The sequence below is a fragment of the Nomascus leucogenys genome, chromosome 4 (assembly GCF_006542625.1).
Source record: "Nomascus leucogenys isolate Asia chromosome 4, Asia_NLE_v1, whole genome shotgun sequence".
In the NCBI taxonomy this organism is placed as follows: Eukaryota; Metazoa; Chordata; class Mammalia; order Primates; family Hylobatidae; genus Nomascus; species Nomascus leucogenys.
Window position 1 is genome coordinate 112,993,531 of NC_044384.1, and position 20,143 is coordinate 113,013,673.

Here is a 20,143-nt window from a genome sequence, read left to right on the forward strand (position 1 = left end):
TAGAAAGTACTAGTCTAGGAAAGAATGCTTTTCATACAGTGTAGCTATCTCATATAATTTTGACTCTGGCCTTTCCAGTTAAAGAAAAACTCCTCTGAATAGTATTTAAGTAAAAACAATCACCAATCAAAACACTAAACTATATAAAAAGCTTGGCTACTAAATAAACTCTTGTTTTTTAAAAAAGACACCCATGTATTATATTTTGTACGGTTGTATTTGACAAGTTTATGTGTACTGAAATAATGGATATATATAGACACAAAACAATTCGTTCTAGGCAGGCACAGCCTTGGGGAGAGGAGTGTCTTGCTTACTGCCTCTTGAACCATGACAAAATAAACATTTAAGTTATGAGCTCCACCCAGAAATTTCTAAAACAGAATATCTGGGTACCACATAGGAGAGAAGAAATCTCAGATTTTATTTATTTTCTGACACCTCCAGAATGGTTTGTCACAGAGAATATTAGCAAACCCTAACACTATCTATTGCACTATTGTGAGGTGAGACTTTCTTAAACTACAAAAGTTATGACAACAAATGAAACATATTCAGACTGTTATTCAAAGAAGTGTAAAATGGAGAACAATGAAGTCACTGATTCCAAGGTGATTTCATTCAGCCAAGAAAAATTTAGTATCAGATCCCAAAGTTTACAGTAAAGTATCATATATGTAGCTTTTTAGAATCACTTTATAAAGAATAATACAGAAAAATTATCATTAGTAAATTTCTAAGTGTCATTACCATTGGAATCACTTCCTTCTACACCTAGTTATCTTTGGCTGGTGCTTACTGCCCTGGAAAAGCAATTTGTAGGAATTTCCAAAGACCTAAAAAGATACCTTCCTTGAGAAAAGATGTAAATTTACTGCTGTAAGGTGTCTAGCAGTATTTCCAGTGGAGAACCATATTAAACCATGCTCAGGGATTAAGGTTCCCTGACCTCCTCTCGATGCACAGATTTGGGCTGTAAGTCTGCATGATAGCCAGTTTTTAACTTTACCTTCCCTGGAACAAACTTTTTATCTTCCTTTTGGCCTTTGGTCAGTGCCAAGACAACCTTCCATGTAGTCCCTGAGAGTGGGCAGGCAAGTTAGTTCTAGTTCACTCTTCCCAGAGGATGTAGCCCTTTGGAGTTCCTGGGTAACACAGGAAGGGTCTCCTACACTGCAGGACCTACAGGACAACCTACCTTGGGTGAGCCTTAGGTCTTTCCTTCAATCCTCCTCACCCCATAATGCTGTGAATTCAAAGGCAAATGTGGTTTTGGTTTGCAAAGACTGCGCTTACCTCTTTGGATTCTGGCTTTCTCCCACAAACACTAGCCTGGCAACTCTCCACTATGCTGCTGTCTCTTCATTTTTCTTAAGTCATTTTTTAAAAGATATACTTTTAGTTGGACATAGTGGCACATACCTGTAATCCCAGCTACTCAGGAGGCTGAGGCAGGAGGGTCACTTGAACCCAGAAATTCAAGACTAGCCTAGGCAACATAGCAAAAACCCATCTCAAAAAAAAAAAGTAAAAAAATATACAGATATACACTTTTTATATATTAACATTTTCTGTTTTCAGCAGGAAGATTCTATCTGAATAACTCAGTCCCTCATTACTGAAAACAGAAGACCTTTTACATTAAAATCAAGTAAAACACGGGTACATTGCTCCCTATTTTCAAATAATATTAATTGGCTCTATTTTATTGCCTCAAAAGTACACAGCTCACAAGACTTATTATACAATATAAAATGCCCAGGTTTTCTTATATGCTCGATAAAGTTTTCACTTACATCAGTTTCTCTCTAACAGCAAGTACATTCCAAGCATCCTGTTATTCTGCTGGTTGCTGTGCACTCTAGAATGGCACACACTAGCTTTAATATCAGCATTTTAATATGCATAGCCATAGCACACATTTTAAAGCAAAGGAGAATATGTGGAACACACAGCAAATTAAAAAGCAAATAACAAAAGGGAACAAAACAATTGTGACAAAAGGTAATATCCTTAACAAATAAAAGAACTTTTACAAATAAATTCAAAAGAGAATACCCCAACTGAAATAGGTAAAGAATAACTTACCAAAAAAGACTAATGCATAACATGTTAACTCTCACTGATAATCAATAAACACAAGTAAAATGAGCATTAAATTGGTAAAGCTCAGTAATGTTCACCATGGATGAAGGTTGAGAGAGAGAACAAACAACAACGGTAGGAGTGTAAACTTGAAGAATCTACCTAGAAACCAATTTGACATTAATTATCAAGATCTGGTAATTCTACAGGACCCTATCAAGACATAACGACACATGAATAAATTGACACACCTGCCTACTTCTCCAGTCTCATTTCACATCACCTTCTCCCTCATTCACCTACTGGCACTCTTTTAGTTCCCTAAAAGAACAAAACTCCTCTCCATATTGGGGGCCTCCAAAGATACAAGTGTTCCTTTCTTCCTAGAATGCTCTTCTCCACATCCCATGGCACATTCAACCCTCTGCCTAAGTAATTTCCATTCACTCTTCAGTCCATTTTTTCAGAGAAGCCTTACTAATCAAAATCAGGTTCTTCTGTTATAATCTCTCATCACACTTTTTTTTTTTTTTTTTTTTTTTTTGAGACACAGTTTCCCTCTGTTGCCTAGGCTGGAGTGTGGTGCTGCAATCTTGGCTCACTGCAACCCCCACCTCCCGGGCTCAAGAGATCCTCCTATCTCAGTCCCCCAAGTAGCTGGAACCACAGAGGTGCACCACCACACCCAGCTAATTTTTGTATTTTTTGTAGAAACAGGGTTTTGTCATATTGGCCAGGCTCATCTGAAACTCCTGAGCTCAAACGCCTCAGCCTCCCAAAGTACTGGGATTACATGTGTGAGCTACCACGCCCAGCCTCTCATCAAACTTTTTACTGTTCCTTAATTATACTACACTAACTTGCAATCACTTCCTTTGGAAAAATTATTGTAATTATACACCCAAAATTATTTGTTTGATAGGTCAACCCACTCTCCCAACTCAAAGTGTCATTGGGGTAGAGATCCTCTACTCTGGTCACACATAGGTCCCCAAGGGTTATCACAGTGCCAGACACATAGCAGGCACATAAATATTTGTTAAGGTAAAACTGAATGGTGCTCATTGCTGTAATATTTATGACAGAGCCTCCCAACTAGTGTGTCAAGATATGGGTATTTTCAGCCCTGAGACAGCTGGAAAGGGTCTGGCTTTCTGGCTGCCAGGTAGGGTTGATTTAACCAGTAAGCTATATAAATATAATTTTCTACATGTGCTATGATATGAAAAAAGTTGAGAATATTAATAATCATCCCTGTTTTAAATTTGGAGACATCTTTCATAAATACTGTTACTTCAATTTTTTTTTATTCAACCACCTACCCATTATCTTGCTTTTGGAAATATGTTCAAGAACCCATCTAGGCACCCGCTTTGCCTGATCATAAGACAAAGCGTGATTAGTGTAACACCTTGTATCTGTTCCAGTTAAAGGGAATCCAAATTGTTCCAAGACAGCCTTTTCTGCAGATCCTAAAAATGAAAAAAAAAAGTGGGGGGGCAGAGACAAAAAAAAAAACACACACACACACAATTAGTCGCTCTTAATAATGAAAGATTATAAGGAAAAGGAGAGCGGTGTGATTTACAAAGGACTGGCTCAGAAGTCGAATCAACCAGAAAATCTCATTTTTGCAATTACTTAAGAGATGAAGAAAATAGACAGTAGGCAAAGTACTGATTTGCCTATAATCAGTGAATAAAATGCAGCTACTGCATTAACTTTTGAATAAAGACTTGATCTTATTACTCTTTCACATCACATTTCCAAATCATCTCTGAAGCACTGATATGTGTGCTGTTGCAAGATGACAGTAAAACTGGTACTGTTTTTCCTAGTGGGAGAAACCAAGCACACATTCAACAGTGAGTCAGTTTCGAGACAATCCTCCCCTGATGCCTTCTCAAATCCTCAACCCACCAAGGGGGCAGTTCTCTTGCTAGATGCCAAGTATCCAAAGGAGCAAGTTAAATTAGCACGTCCGCAAAGTGCAAGAAATGAGCACGTGTTAATTTTTTTTTTTTTTTTGGTCAAATATAAGGTACCCATTGCAACATTGAGTTTTTATACACTTTGGACGGATAGCAGGTATTCTTCAACTGAACAATGACGAAAGAAGGGCAGTTAACTAACCTACTCAAACTATGTATTAATTTATTCCTTCATTCATGCTTACTGAATGCCAATTATGTACCAGGTACTGTGCTGGTTAGATGATGGAGACCAAAACAGACATAGTCTCAAGTCTTACGGAGCTAAAAATCTTAGTGGAGGACACAGACATTAAAACATAGATATCGCGATGAGTAACTGGGGGGAAGAAAGTCGGGCGGGGGGGGTGGTTCTGTGCAGAAAACGAAGATGTCCGGGGGAAGTAAGGACATGAGGGAAGTTGGCGAGACGCGAGGTGGGGAGGGCAGGCCGAGCCGGGAGAATAAAGGTCAGAAACCAAGGGCCGGGCTCGGGGCCCAGCAAACGGTGAAGGCTGTCCGTCAAGGATTGCCATTCACACCCCAGGTAGGAGTCGGAGCCCGAAACCTGGTCCAGGGAAGGAAGGACGGGCCCACAGACTTACCATCCGCCTGCTTCCCTGTCAACGTTCCCTCAGCGCCCTGACTCTGGAAGAACTGCAGGGCCGTGAGCCCAGCTCCCGCAGCGCCCACTACAGCCCCAGCCACGAAGCCGCTCAGAAAACGCCGGGAGCCCCGGAGGCGGGAAGCGACACTCCTGGTAGCCATCTTGCCCGAGGTACCGGTCTTTTACCACGGCGCATGCGCGCGCAGGCCGGCCCCCCGCCTCCCCCGCCACGGCGCCTCGCCGCCCGCCAAGCTGAGGGCCTCGCACGCCCCCTGGTGACAAACCGGGATGCCTAGCGCATCCCCGCTTCATCCCTGGTCCACTGGACGGGGCGATGGATGGGGAATATGATGTCTAGAGGGCTTAGTGGTGTGCTATATATAGTCTTGAGAAGAAAATGCCTTTAGTCCCATTTAATAGGTGAGTAAACACTCGCACATGGTTACACTAAGGTCTCCAGAGCCGATATTCCAACTCAGGTCTATTTATTTATTTAGCGACAGGGTCTGTTACCCAGGCTGCAGTACAGTGGAATGATCATAGCTCACTGCGATCTCGAATTCCTGGGCTCAAGCGATCCTCCTGCCTCAGCCTCCTGAGTAGCTGGGACTACAGGCAGGTGCCACACTGCCCGGCTAATTTTTTTTGGTGGGAGTGGGGGAGCGGTAGAGAAGGGGGTCTCCTTATGTTGCCCAGGCTGGTATCCAACTTCTGGCCTCAAGCAATCTTCCTGCCAAGGCCTCCCAAAGTGCTGTAAGTCCAGGTGTGTGTCACTGTCCCCAACCTTCTCTTTTAAATTGGAATAATAATACTTAGACCATAGTGTTCTTGTGAAGATTAAAGGAGATGACACATGTAAAATGTTTAGGGAAGTACCAGGGGCATGTCACTAAGTGCTCTATAAATGTTAGAAATGTTTGAGTCATCTCTACTCTGTCTTGATAGAATATAAAATCCAGATTGCTGAACGCCTGCTGGCAAAGAAAGGATAGATTTCATGGACTACCACTCACAAATAAATGAGTCTTCATTTTGCAGCACGATCTCCACCATTCCGTGTGGACTTAAGTTCTTAGCAGAAACTTCAAGTTTCCTATTTCTTAGATAACCGGTAGGAATAACTTTCATCTGATCCCACTGATGATTCACTGACCAGGAGGCCACTTCTAACAAGCTACTGAAGTGTACACATTATTTTAACAGCCTCAAATGGGAGGCTACTCCCTTGCCAGGAATACCTCTTGTGAAGGACCCTGACTGGTTAAGCTACATCAACCAGAGTCCTTCCTAGGGATTTTCGATCTAGTACTCTCTCTGGGTAGCAAAGCTGTGACATGAAACTCACAGGCACAGTGGCTCATGCCTGTAATCCCAGCACTTGGGGAGGCCAAGACTGGAGGATCACCTGAGGTCAGGAATTTGAGACCAGCCTGGCCAACATGGTGAAACCCGTCCCTACTAACAATACAAAATTAACCGGGCATGGTGACGCGCGCCTGTAATCCCAGCTACTCGAAAGGCTGAGGCAGAACTGCTTGAACCCGGGAGACGGAGGTGGCAGTGAGCTGAGATCATGCCACTGCACTCCCATCTGGGCAACAGAGCAAGACTCTGTCTCCAAAAAAAAAAAAAAAAAGCTCTGGCACTGTATACAGCCTTGTTTCCTGCTAAGAAGTCAAAGGAGCAGATGCATCTGGTCTTGCTCTGAGCAATAATGGAAGAAATACCGGGACACAGGTGGAGAAGGCCTGCAATGTTGTGACCCCAACTCCCAAGGCTCCTGAAGCCCATATGTATCCTGCCTTTCTGAAGGCTTGGCTAGTCATTTCCCCCAGAATCCTTTCAGTGAAACCCCCTTTTTTGTCTAATGGTTTCTGTCACCTGCAACCAAGAATCCTAACAAATACAACCAGACAACACTGGTATCTGTAGGCTTCAAGGCTACTTCAGCAGCTTTCCCCAGAATTTACTAAATACACAATCACTGAGATACTGTATTTCTTAAGGCCCTTGTAAGTGCCAGACACTGTGCTAAATACTAGAGAGAGAAATATTAGATGGCTTTTCCTAATCCAGATCCTCTACTTCTGAACAGTGTAACCCCACATTTGGTCCCAAGAGGTCAAGAACTGGAAGGGCTGCCTGCCTCTGAGTAGGAAAACTCCCTCTGGGCCGTTTGCCCACCTGTAAAATTGGAATTGGGCCAGTGATTTGTAAACTTTAATCAAGGTTCCTAGGTGTTCCACAGGGTTGCCTGAGGGATGACGAAGGGATGGGAGGGTAAGGGAAATGGTCCCTTGGCCCTCTTCTACTTGCTCATTCAGACAAGCCTGGTTTTATAAACCAACTTCTGTGTCAAATTTCTTTTGGTCAAAGAAACCAGATGACTCCTAAGGTCCAACCTTTCAGCTTTTCCAGCTCCAAGATCCTGTGTCAAAAATATCAGCCCTTTGCCCTCCTTCCTTCATTAGGGGCACTCACTAATAAAAGGTGAACTTTCTAAATGTGAAAGAGCAAAAACAGCCAAATGTTGGGCAACTGGTCCCTGAATAAAGGGTCCTTTCATCAAAAACTTTCTCCAAAAGTTTCAAACAGTTGCTTAATTCTCGTAATGAAGGGTGAATTAAAAGGGTGTTTTCTCCACTTAGGCAAGTAAGAGTCATGGACCAAAAAACTTGTTACTGCAGAAAGCAGTGAGGTGATTTCTGGGGCCTTCCTGTTTTGTTAGGTATTAAAGACTATCATTATTTTATTATTGGGGAACCATGAGTTCCTTTAGTGAGATTAAGTCCAGACCTCTGAAACTGGAGACCTGCTTTGCTAATTCCAGGTTGGGGATAAGGACCCATAATTGTATTTTTTGATAGCTCAGCAAATGACTCCAGTACTCAGCAACGTTTGGGAATGGCAGAGTTTGTCATCTGCAATAGTCCTGAATACAACTATTTTCAAGGCTTCTCTGCTCCACTTACAATAATATTGTTCAGGGTTGTCTGCAAAGTACAGGACTGGTGACAGAGGATGGGGGAACGGGGGAGTGTCTTGGACATTTGGAAAGTATGCTACCCTGCAGAAACTTACTCAAAATCCCAGAACAGTTTGTTCAGGAGAATGGTCCCCATTCATAATGTCCCCAACTAGACCCTGAACTTCTGAATGGCAGAAATAGAGACCTGTGCTTAGCTCCAGCCCCACAGGACCATGGCAGACTAGGCATTCGGCCATTAACATCTGTTAATGTTACACATACCAAACAGGAACTGTCTTGAGTCAGCCCTCTAAGCAGCGGAACACCATTTTACTTCTAATCCTCATGAAAGGAAACTCCAATCCCCTGCCACGTAATTAAGAGAGACAAGATTGTTTTATTATTATTTTATTTTCATATACAAAAAGATAAAACTTGAAATAGTTCTAGATTTTTCCTCCTATTGTTGGGGTGTAACTGCTTCTTCACACAGGGGGAAAAAACTACATTCACATCGGTTTATTTGAGGACCCAGTGCAGAGTTCAAGCAGCAAAACCCCAACTTAGCAGATCTAATTTCAAACTTGACACTCATTTCTAAAATTACCACAGTAAAAAGGAACAAAGATCCACTGCAAATGAATGAACTATGATACAATGTTCTTTCCAAAATGTTTTCATTTTGCAACTGTAATTACATGGATGTCTGCTTTAGGCCATTTTAGGTATATATGTGTGTGCACGTGTGTGTGTGTGTGTGTGTGTAATATATATATATAAATCAGCACACTTCTCAAATCCAGACAGGGTAACAGCAACAAGCTTAACTCTGTATATATATATATATTTTTAAAACATGATACTTTAGTATAACTTTTGTTAATTCAGTAGTACAAGCTATTTCTGTTCTACAAAATTTTTATTTTATAGCTACAAGGGTGAAAAGTGACCTACTACATTTACATCTCACATATCCTGGTAAACAAACAGTACTTATTTGAGCCAAAAACTAGAAGTCTTTAGTTTTAGCACTTGAAAGAGCTTCCTTGCTTCTACAGCCTTAAATCATATACTAGTCACATTTCCAGAGTTTGCAATTACTCATTATTTTGAACTGTGAGAAACAGGTGAACCCAAACTTTTAATTACAATTTTTATATACAAGTTAGGTAACACAGCTCAGTAAGACTTAGCTATCCATCCTAAGCCCAACACACACATTCTCCACTAAGTTAGACAAGTCTTAGGGTTTTCCTTCTTTCCCTTACAAATAATGTACAAATTTAGAAGTAGCTGGTAAAACTAATAGATATAAGATGGCAAATAAAAGGTAACATTTTCTGTCGGTTCCAAAACTGTTCCTGCAAATTTTGTCCTTTGCTGTGTTCTTTAACCGTATGTGTTACATGCAGAAAGCTCTTTTCATAAGAATTGACATCAAACTCGATGTAAGCTAAATTTACAGTACTGTATAAAGTTATTCAGATTCAAGGACAAATGTGGAAAAATATTAACAGGTGAAAAACTTGGCCTTTGACACTACCATTAAGATCGTGTCAAGTTCATAAGCAGATTTTTGTACAGTTGAAAAATGGCATTGTTGTGGATTTGTGGTGTGGAACTGAAATCTAGAAATATATTTCTACTCTGCGGTAACCCTCTCCCTCAATTCTGAAGTACCACTCAACTTTCTCTGCATTTTTACAGAATTATAGAAAAAAAGAGGAAAAAAAAGCCGCTGGCATTTTAACAATTCCTTCCCTCACTGGCAGTCTTAACATTTTCAGATGAGGTCTCTTGAAGAATCTCTAATAATCACTTGCTCCCAGTCGGCCTTTCATGATGACTTGGACACTTTTCAAATTAAAACTCAGATGTTGCCTAATCTTTCCTACTCTCATCTCTGTCATTGTTGGTAAAATTTGGGTGACTGCATTTTTCCCTTATGGAGAAATTATTTGGCTAAACACACACTTAACTTGTGGCAGTGCTCTGAGAAAACCCCACTCGGGCTAAAGCACTTGCAGGGACTGAAATCAACAGTCCACTGAATGGGGCAGAGACCAAACACTTAAGATGACTGACTTGGGACCCTCACTGGGAACACACTGACCTTGTGTCCCATGGTCTGCGGAACAGCAGGTCTGCAGGACAGCAAGACAGCCCAGGAAGGTAGCCCATGCTCTCGTATAGCTGAGTTACCACTTTTAATCTTGGTCTGCCATCTATGCCCCAGAGACAAAAATTCAGATGTGGTGACTGCTGGTTAATTAAACTTTTTGAACTGGTAAAAAAGGCTCTTTAAAAAATATATATATTTATTTAAAATACATCAAAATGACAAACAGCCATATCCCACAAGGCCTAATTTCACAGCAACATATGCTACAGACATCTTCCCAAAATGCACTATGGTGGATAGTGGGTTTTTTATCCTGCCATTTAAAGGAATGTTCTACATTTGAGCATTAGCTACTGGAAATGTGTTACAAAGAGCTTATCTTTGGAACTAATTTGCGTGCAAGACCAGCCAATTAAATCGCTTTGCCTATTCAGACACACGAGAATACTGAAAATGGCAGAATTCAAAGAGGAACACAGGAAGCACCATTCAGATGACACTCTAGACCCATCCCACCACAATGCCATGACGAGCTTGCCAGAAGCCCTTTCTTCAGTCCTTGGGAAGAGTTTTGCTTTAAAACAAGTGCCCACGCTCAACAGGGTTCCTGCATGTGTACGTTAAAAAGTCTGCAGTATCAAGAGGACCCAGATGGCGACACTGTTCAACATGAGGTCTGAGGTAACTGGTTCTTAAAATACCTGGATCACGGAAGTGCATCCAGAAATTAGAGCTGGGAAAAAGGAAAAAGGTAGAGGTTGGGGACTAGAAAAGACAAGTAGAAAAAAAGCTTACAGCAGTTGCTTTCAGGGGGAAGAGAGTGACAAAAACAAAGGCACAACAGAATTACATTCCAAGACACGTGGCTGGAGAGCAGAGAAATGTTCTTTTTATGGGGAACAGATGGGGTTGGTTTCTGGAGTGCTACTAGATCTGCTGGAACTAAATTTATTCCAAGTATAAAAAGGGTAAAGTGTAAACCTATACGCTTAACCAGAATGAATAAAAAGCACAGCTGGTTTAAAATGACACATTAGGGATTCTCTTGATTAAACTATCCCATCCAGTGCACCTCTGTCTGGAAGCAGCAGCCTGAAGCCAGCGGGCAGGGTCTGGGGGACAGGTCTTCAGCTGGGCCTCAGGACTGGCCATTATGCATACCAGAAATTAACTTAATTATTCATTATATATCGCCACCAAAAGTCCCACACAAATAACCATCCACTCTCTGCCTAAAAATAAATAGGCTAAAATGAAGACCACTTTCCATATTGTGGCAGTGATGCTGAGCTTCCTAAGAAAAGCAGGAAAACTCTGGAGCTATTTGAAAGATGCTCTGCTGTTACTGGGGTTCTGAGCTTCCTCACTGGGCTCCTGGCTTATTCCACAGATTGAAGCAGCGAGCCAACCCAACCATTCTCACCTCCAAAAGAGCACTGACCAGAGAGGACAAAATGTGCCTGGCAGCTCTCCATTTAATTGGATCACTGCATCCACATGCCACCCTCCCCGCTTTTCTGAACAATTACTTAAATGGGTAATTCTGCCCCCCAACCTGGATAATGTGATCTTAGATAATTCAGTCTGGTGGATTACTCAAACCACCAGATTCTCATTTCAAAGTTTTTGTACCTGAATCTTATTCGAGTCCCATCCCACCCCAATCTGCACCCCTATACAATTTCTGTTCCCCCAAACACTCTCACATGACTATGTCCTATGGCAAAGGCTTACAAACTAATTTTTGACCTCAGAACCCTTTGTTCAACAGAAATCTCAGGAGGAAGCACCAATGTAAAACACATTGCAGGCCCTCTCTCTTCCCAATCCACAAGAAGCTGAGCTGAAGTATCACTGTCCTACACAACCGCAAGTGGAGTTTTGGCCAAAAAAGACCCGCAAATTGACTCCAGTCTGCCAGTGTATCACAAGAATCCATATAAATGCTAAGTAAAAGTTCCACACCACTCATGCTCCAGTGTATGTGTTTCTCTTGAAAGGTAAAGCTCATTAGCTCTGATTACAAAATCATTCAAATTCACTAACTTTATAAAAATAATCTATGGTATAAAACAATCTCCACACTGTGTAGAAGAAATCTGTCAAGTGATATAACTAAATATATATGTAGAACTATCAATTCTTTTAAAGTAAAGTTTCAAGTGTTGTGTATCTATTATACAACCTATTCTTTTATTTACAATGCTAACATTCTGACGCAAACATGATTAGGAGTCAGGGAATGAGCCCACACCCAACCAACAGAGAAGTTCCCAGGACTCAAGACAGAACTCATGCATTTGCAAGAAGACCCATCCTCACCTGCCTGAAAAACTCGTGGGTCATATTTTTCGTAACTGTGAGCTCAAAAATGTAAACTTTGCAAGTGAATGTAATACTCTTCTGTAGATGTCCAGCATAGCCCAGGTTTATATAACCCATTCCATACACACAAAGAGCGGTATGTACATTGCTTTAGTGTCCTGTGGTTGGTTTACAGTAGTTCTCAGAATTACCTAGGCCCTAGACAACCCAAAGACACTGCCCTAGAGAAATGAAGGCAGTGCAGGGCCCATCACCACACATTGGCATTTAGAGAATATGTGTTTCAATTACTGAGGAAAAATCACTTCGGTTATCTCTATGAGCTGCCATAGGAGCAAATAAAGTATCACTGGTTTTGGCACTACAGGGGATACGGGAAGTACCACAATCAAAAAGTCTTGTTTCATTCATACCTGGAAGATACCATCATGAAAATGTAAAAACTTGGTAATAATTTAAATAATGGTAAATTCTTTAAATTCAAATTCTTGTTCGAACCAAAGTTTACAGTGGACCCAAAATAAACATAAAACATTCAAAATGTCCCACTAGATAATTCGGACTTTTCTTTGTTGGCAGGCCTTTTGGAGCCACCAATTGTTTTAAAAAATGTTATTGGGTCAACCGAATTAATTTTCAAGGGCATGTTTTTCCTACAAAACTAAATCATTATTTCAAAAGTCTTTTCCAACCTTCTAAAGGTTTGGGATACATTCATAGGTAGACTGCTGGTTACAAATCAACTACCCGGAATCTTACTTAAAGAACTATGCGTATAACCCTGAATTCATTAAACATTTACAAATCTAGACTGAGAAGATATACAGTTCATCAACTGAATTACTGGGCCTGTTTATCTAAAACATTACTGTCAATTGAGATTTAAATTCATCATTACTAGATTGAACACGTTAGCCGCTGAGTATTTCATTAGTTTAGAATTTGCAAACAGCCATTAACTAAAAGAATTCATGTCACCCCAGTGAGAAGGAGAAAAAGACACCTTGTCCCCTTCTCTTTCTGGCTGTTCGCCCAGGATGGAGGGTAGATGACTAGATTCACAGAGCTTCTTAAAAAGGTATGGTCTGATGTCCCTGAAATGGGAATCAGGCCTGGCCATCTCTCCAAAGGTGTGCCATCAAAAACTCAACAGGCTAAAATAACTGAGACTGAAAATCAAACTGAGTTAACTCCTGGAAACTGCTTTCCAATTAGTATATTTTTCTAGTGAAATAAAGTTCTCGAGAATAATAACTAGCTGTCCAACTTCTAGTACCAATTCTAAAAACTTAAATACTTATGCTTACTATATTATTTTAAAAACCAGCAAATCTTTGTGTTACCAATAGGTGCTGGAAACTTTATACTGCATACTAAAAAAGGCAAAATTCTAGTTTCAAGAGGGCCATCCAATACTCCCACTTTAATGGAACAGCCACCTCCCCACCCTCACGGCTCAGAGCACAGGGGCCAAGTGACAGGCTTTCTGAGCCACACACAACACATGAAGGACATTCAATACATAGCTGGGCTTCCTTCCACCAGGGAAAAACCCCACACATAGCCCAAGCACACAGGGCATAGCAGGATGGAGGAAACGAGAATGTGGCCAACTGAAGAGAAAGGTGACAGAGCCCAACTACAGGATGAAGTGCTTTGCTGTCTAAGTTATGTCAAGAGGGTTAGCCTGGCCTCTTAGGGCAAAGGAAGAACTATCTCTGTGGCCTGGAGGTGAGAGACCCTTCCCTTTGCTAAGAATATGTGAGCAAGAGTCTCTATCCTCCTGAAGATGTTCGAGGCTGGAAAATAACCTCCTTGTTCTGCAGAAACACCCCCAAGTCCCGACAGGATGTATTCAGAGTCAGAATCAGCTAGCACGTGTGAGTATGCCCTCCCCAGGCAGGACTGGTCCCACCGGCTCCTCTCCAGAGCAGACAGGACAAGAAGGCCACGCTGGATAACAAAAGGCTAATAATGCTCACCATCTTCCCTCACAGCCAGGTGTCACTTTCTCCTAAGAACAGCCCATTTGCAGCCCTTGCCTCTGAGCAACTCATGCAAAGAACTCCTGCTGAGGACCAATGGTCCCAGGAGAAAACCCAGCTTATGCCAGGCCAGGATGTTCTGATGACTATGTCCATGGCCTTTCCCAATGCCCCATCATTGAGGGCCCTCTGCATGACACTGTAATGCAATGGCCTCTGTCCTCACCTGCTTCCTCCTTCTGCTCATTACTGGATTTCTCCAGCTAGGGATGACTTCTCAGTTATCATAGATGCTTTCAAAGAAGATTCTTCCCCAAGGCCCATCCCTACAGCCAGGAGCCTGCTTGGATGACAGCACACTAGAAAGCAAGAAGTAAGGATCCTTGGCTACTCTCTGCTAACTTGGTCCCCTCCTACCCTGCATGGAACAGCCCCTCCCATTGACAGGGAAAATGATGCCAGGCCCCATTTTCCCCAGTCTGTCACAGAGCCTGAGATCAAAAACAAAAATAAACCAATTATCTGAGCCCACCAAAAGTGCATGTCACATGAAGTCATTATGGAAAAGAGCACAGGTAGAGACTCTACGACCCAGTAAATTCAAAATAGGGCCCTGGATGGCTCACTCCTCAAAGAACACATGACAGCAAACAGACAAACATTTTACCCAGGGCAAAAGGCCCACCTGTGCTCCTAGACCCATGCCCTATAAGGAGATCCCCCACCTTCTTCTTGCCATCAGAACCAGATATACCACCTGATGGGTGCACTTTACACCATAGCATGAGGGGAAGAGCGGCCTGAATCCCGAAGAACTGACATAGATCACCCTCCTCCCCAGCCACACCAAAAAGGTACCATCTCCTGACACACCATCTAATGGCAAGGCCCCACAGGGACACTATAGTGGCTGAGCGCACGGTGGGCCTAAGGGGGAGGCCACCCAGGGAAAAGGCATGCAGGCCTGACCTGTCTGTACTGTGTCCTGACCGCAAAGTCCCGCACCAGAACCATGGCTCAACCCTCTCTTGGCCAGGTCAAAACTTCTCACAAGAATCAAGCCAGCACACAAAAGAAAAACCACCCAGAGGAACTAAAACCAAACAAAGAGGCTGGGGTTTAGTGTTCAGGTAGTATCATGACCTAACTATTCCTGCAGTAAATTTGCTACATTTGATAGTGGTTTGTTTCTTCTGAGGATGAAAAGTAAAGATGCCTGCACTGCCTGAGGAGAAGGCTAAAGAAATTAGATATGGCACTTTTCAATAAATATTTTAAAGCTTCTTAAAGAAATAAATGGTAAAGAAAAGCAACTGCTGTAAGGCCTGTTTTGCCATTAAAAATTATTCCAAGGGAAGAAAAATACCACAGCACAAAATCAAACCATTAAAAAAAAAAAAAAAAAAAAAACATAGCTTACCAAAATGCTGTTCCTGTAACCACTTGGCCAGCCCACATTTTGACCCATGAAGCAAAAACTGAGCTCTGAGAGAGAAGCAAACGGGCCTCCCATAACACCCCGTGCCCCAACAACCAAAGGAAAGGACCCCCGGGCAGCAAGCCCCAGACACTGAACATAGCACGCCAGGTAGATGCCCAGGCGTATGCAGTGCCCCTCACACTGTGGACTCCAAGACCAGCAAGGGCAAAACCCTTCACTCCCAGACATGCTGCACTAAAAGACTGGCCTGAGTCATGGTGTGCTTCACAGAGGCACCACAGATCTCTTCCAGTGTTGCTGTTCATTTGCTGAAGAAGTTAAATCTCAAGTAAAATCACCCCATTCAGGTCTAAGGGCCATCCTTCTACCAAGTTTAAGTGGGGTTACTTGTCATTCTGAACACTGGCCGATCAAGTTACATGTTACATGTGAATTACATGTGAAGCTCCAAACAACCCAAGAGGAGGCGGCCTCTTCAGTTCTCACCCAGGTCAACCTCTCCCCACGGCCCCCGCCTTGCCTACCCTCATGACGAAGAGATGCACTGTTTTTAAATAAAATGATCTAAAGAAATCAGAAGGAAAAGCCGTCACAAACAAGACTGATGAATGCCCAGACTTGGCCCAGACAGCCAACCTACAGTTGATGACAATTATTTACAAGGGGGCGTTATCAAACAAAAATGGTAGCACTCCCTAGAAGATGCAAACTTTTTTCTCTTTCTCTATTTCTTTTAAACTTCCTTGTCATAAAAGCCAACTTACATTAAAATATACTTACTACAAGACAACACAACTAACAAAATATATAATAAACCCTTACACAAGTAGAAAATTCTGAGGTATTTCTGGTTTGAGGTGATCTGTGGTCGTGAAGTTTTAATTCTTTTACTTTTCAAAATTTAAACCTTGGAAGCCACATAGCAAAGCATGTGTATATGTGGATGTGTGTGTTTTGTTTGAAAAAAAAATTTAGCATGTTTCATAAATTAAAAAGAATTCAAATGTTGAAACAGCAGCATTAGGAACATTCACTGACTAGAGCAAGGTTATGGCATAATAGAAAAACAGTTTTTTAGAATATGTACCACTTTAAGGGGCCTGGAGAAAGTCTTGTCCACGAGCCACAGAAAGGGGATAGTAATGTCACCACCTGGGGTGGAACCAGAGCTGCAGGACTCTGGGGTCCCCAGCGAGGCAGGCCTTGGCAGACTCCACCCAGGAAATCCTCTTGCCCTATCTGTGCAGGACAACCCCCTGTGGGCATTTCCCTGAACTGCTCCAAGAGGAAACAAAAGTACTTCAACTTTTCGTCCATTAAGGGTATTTACAGCATCGTGTCTTATGAAGAATGTATTCCTAACCTGTGATGATTCTACCCTCACCTAATTTTAAAATTAGGGCAGAAAAAATGTTTCATCCTATGCCCAAGGCCAAGTTAGTGAAAAGAAACTGGTCAGGGCCAGCAGGTAAGTCAGGGCTGCACCCAGTCTCAGACTTTCTCCAAACCCCGCTCTTGCTGTTAATGCTCGGCCTCCACAAGGTCCTTCCCCTCGATTCCTGGTTACCTGAGAAGTAGCCTCCATACTAAAGGATGCTGCTCCGAATGTGCCCGAGTCCAGTGTAGCTCTGTTCCAAACCCTACCCCCAGTACCGTCCTCCCCTTCCAATTCCAGTCCAAACCATTCTCATCCCAGTTTTTTTCTCGGTCAGGACAACACCCGTTAGATCCGTGAAAGACGCATCTGCTGTTTCTTAAGCTCACTAAAACAAAATAAAAGGAGGGGAGAGAGGGAGGGGAGAAGGGCAGAGGACAGAGGAAACTCCTCTTCTGAGGAAGGTATGTTCTTATGTAACAGTCTTCAAAGGTTCCTCTAGGTAGAGTTTGCAGCATTAGGTTTCCTAAGACAGGAGATGGGTTTCTTTGTGTCACAGATTCTGAGACGACGAACAAAGAGAAAGTGGGAAAAACGAATCCCAAAGGACAGGAGGTGGCTGAGGCTCTTCAGCATGGCGCTGGTTCTGCATTCACAGCTCAGCACCTCAACGCCTGCTGACGTGTCCGCTGTTTGTGATACAGTAGAGCAATATGCTGGTAAAAACTGATCCAATCCAAAAAATAATATTAATAATAATAATTATAATAATTATAATAATAATAATAAAAAGTCAAGGTAAAATAGCAGCTGCATTTTATGTGTTTGTTGGTTTTATGGGATTTCCAAAACAAAACACAACTTTTTTTCCTTTTTTCTTCAGATCCACTGAGTCTGGACAGACACTCATGTCCTGGGCTTAGATGCTTGACTCTTTAGGGGGCAGGTCCACATTGGTGACAGAGGTTACCAGGGAAACCAGACAGTCCGAGGTAGTGCCGTTGACCGACCTCCGAATCAGGGACACCCGCTCCTCCACACAGCCCGCAGACAAGCGAGCCTCTGCATCATGGTCCCAGCACTCCTCGATGGTCACACAAAGCTGGGCCAGACCCTAAGCAGCATAGGGCAGATGGGAAAGACACCTCTGTTAGGGCCCTTCAGTGAGGAAAAGCTTTGGGGGACAGTAAACTTGATGTTCCCAAGGACCAGGCAGAGCCCACCAGCCCCAACCACGGCAGCAGGTCCACCAGCAGAGGCCTGGGGAAAACTTCAGGAATCAGCATGCCTGCCTTCATGGCAGTCATCTTTCTGAGCTTACTGGCCTCACTCCACAGCCCTAGGAAAGGCTCACTGAACCTCAAAATACACAGGAGGGAGAAGGAGACGCCCAGGCCCCTACTAGGGCAGACACGACTACTTGCCTTGAAGCGCTGATATTCAAACAAAATCTTATTCGAAGCCCAAACCATACAAGGGCCCAAAATGTAGCAGTTCAGTCAAAGTGGGGGTCAGGAGAAGGACATCATCCTACCTTACTCCCATAACCCCTGGAACACATCCCTAGAGTCCAGGGAACGTAGCAGACTTTCTATTTGCCCATTCCCCCTTGATTTCAGCTTACCTGCTACACCTTCTCCACCCCCCTGCAAAGTTGCCTGCACCAGGCCCCTTACCGGGTGTTTCAACCAGTGATCTTTAATGGTGGGCCTCATCTTCTTGTGCACCACCACCTCCTGCAGCTCCTCCAACGAAGGGTGCTGGCCAATCTCTTCCTCAAAGGGCAGCATGTACTCATCCACGGGTCCTAGGAGTAAGAGAGAGCCCAGCAGGATCACTCTAAGGTCCCACTGCTCCCTATCCCTCAACCTAGGATGCCCAGGGCTGCCATCCTACTTACCGTCTGCAGCCTTGCAGCGAGACACAAGCTCCCACAGCACCAACCCCATGGCATACATGTCAATGCGCAGGAAGGCATCTCTCTGGAAGTTGATGGCTCCCTCAAGCACCTCAGGAGCCATGTACCGTCTCGTGCCTACCTATGTGAGGACAGAGGAGGGCAGGATTTACAGTGACTGGCCATACACACACAGCTGGGACATGGGAGTTACAGCCTCTGTGCACCAGATGCAGGCAAGACACAGCAGTTCAGACAGGTTATCAATGATGGCAAACCTCGATTCACCACATTCACAGCAGTTACAAGAGGTCACAAGCATCAATTATACTTGGATAATAATTTTTAAATACTATATCCTGGAAATAATAGTAATCTAAAATGGAATTGTTACCAAATTAATACAAGGAACTACAGATGATGTGTATGTTACTGAGATTAAGACCAAAAACAAAAAGGGAAGGAGAACACTTAAAAATAATAACAGTGATTGTTTTAGGAATGATTTCCTAAGTTTAATTCTTAGTTACTTTTTCCAGGTTCTTTGTTTGGATCCTTAGTACATTTCTTTCTGTTTTATCTTAGGAATTAAAACTAAAAAAGGGAGAGAAAGACTGAGACTGCAAGGACTAGTGGTCAAAACCCCAATGGGGAATCTCTACGTTTCCCAGCTGACTGTCCTATGGAAGCTAAGCTACACTGCCTTCCTGGCCTTGGTTTCTCCACTGGTCAAACAAGAGCATTGTTCTGAGTTCTCCCTCTGAACGCATGCAGTCACCCTCATCCCTGTACCTCGCCAGCTGAGCACGAAAAGGGCAAAGTATCTACCCCGGGCCTGTCCCTCTCTTCCTGCCCTGTGAGGCTTGTTACCTGTCCGTGGGTGTCCCCTGGAGGTTTCCCTGGCTCAAATCGAACAGCCAAGCCAAAGTCAGCCAGCACGGCTGTGAGGTCGCTCTTCAGCAATACATTCTTACTTTTAAAGTCCCTGTGGAAACAAGTGGGCAGAGATAAAGCTTAACATCATGATCCAACTCCCACCTTGGTTCCCAAGATATTACAGTCTGTGCCCTAGAGTCAGCCCCCAGACCAGGCCATCCCACCCTACCTGGGGTGCAGAGGTGAAGCAGCACAGGCAGGGAGCTGCAGGCGCCGACATGGGTGTGAGAATCCCTCAGTGCACTTCAGATGGAAGGCTTCCCCCAGGGTTGGCAAAGCAACACCTACCCTAATGGCTGGGCAGACCCTGTCCCAGTCCCCACACTATCAAAGGGCAGCCATATATTCTCAGAGAGGTTGTGGACAGGCACACTGGCCTGGGATGCAAGTTTTCTGAGAAGAATTTACAGCATTTGGAATGTGAATGAGAAT

The 20,143-nt window shown here is 43.2% G+C and overlaps 2 protein-coding genes across 3 annotated transcripts in view; both read right to left on the bottom strand.

Annotated features, from left to right (window-relative positions):
- EXOG (exo/endonuclease G) overlaps window positions 1–4,916 on the bottom strand; it is a 28,757-nt gene extending 23,841 nt beyond the window's left edge. Inside the window, exons 1-2 of one of the 2 annotated variants that reach the window (XM_003256866.4) lie at window positions 4,661–4,916; window positions 3,408–3,557 (exon numbers count right to left, since the gene is read on the bottom strand). In XM_003256866.4, the coding sequence (XP_003256914.2) occupies window positions 3,408–3,557; window positions 4,661–4,823 (313 nt within the window). In that variant the 5' untranslated portion in view covers window positions 4,824–4,916. The remainder of the gene's footprint in view (window positions 1–3,407; window positions 3,558–4,660) is intronic. The other variant, XM_003256867.4, reaches the window with a different exon arrangement.
- Window positions 4,917–8,022: 3,106 nt separating this feature from the next.
- The window catches only part of ACVR2B (activin A receptor type 2B), a 39,304-nt gene continuing 27,183 nt past the window's right edge, over window positions 8,023–20,143 (bottom strand). Inside the window, exons 8-11 of the mRNA XM_003256865.3 lie at window positions 19,646–19,760; window positions 18,779–18,917; window positions 18,555–18,685; window positions 8,023–17,992 (exon numbers count right to left, since the gene is read on the bottom strand). Of these exons, the coding sequence (XP_003256913.3) occupies window positions 17,798–17,992; window positions 18,555–18,685; window positions 18,779–18,917; window positions 19,646–19,760 (580 nt within the window). The 3' untranslated portion in view covers window positions 8,023–17,797. The remainder of the gene's footprint in view (window positions 17,993–18,554; window positions 18,686–18,778; window positions 18,918–19,645; window positions 19,761–20,143) is intronic.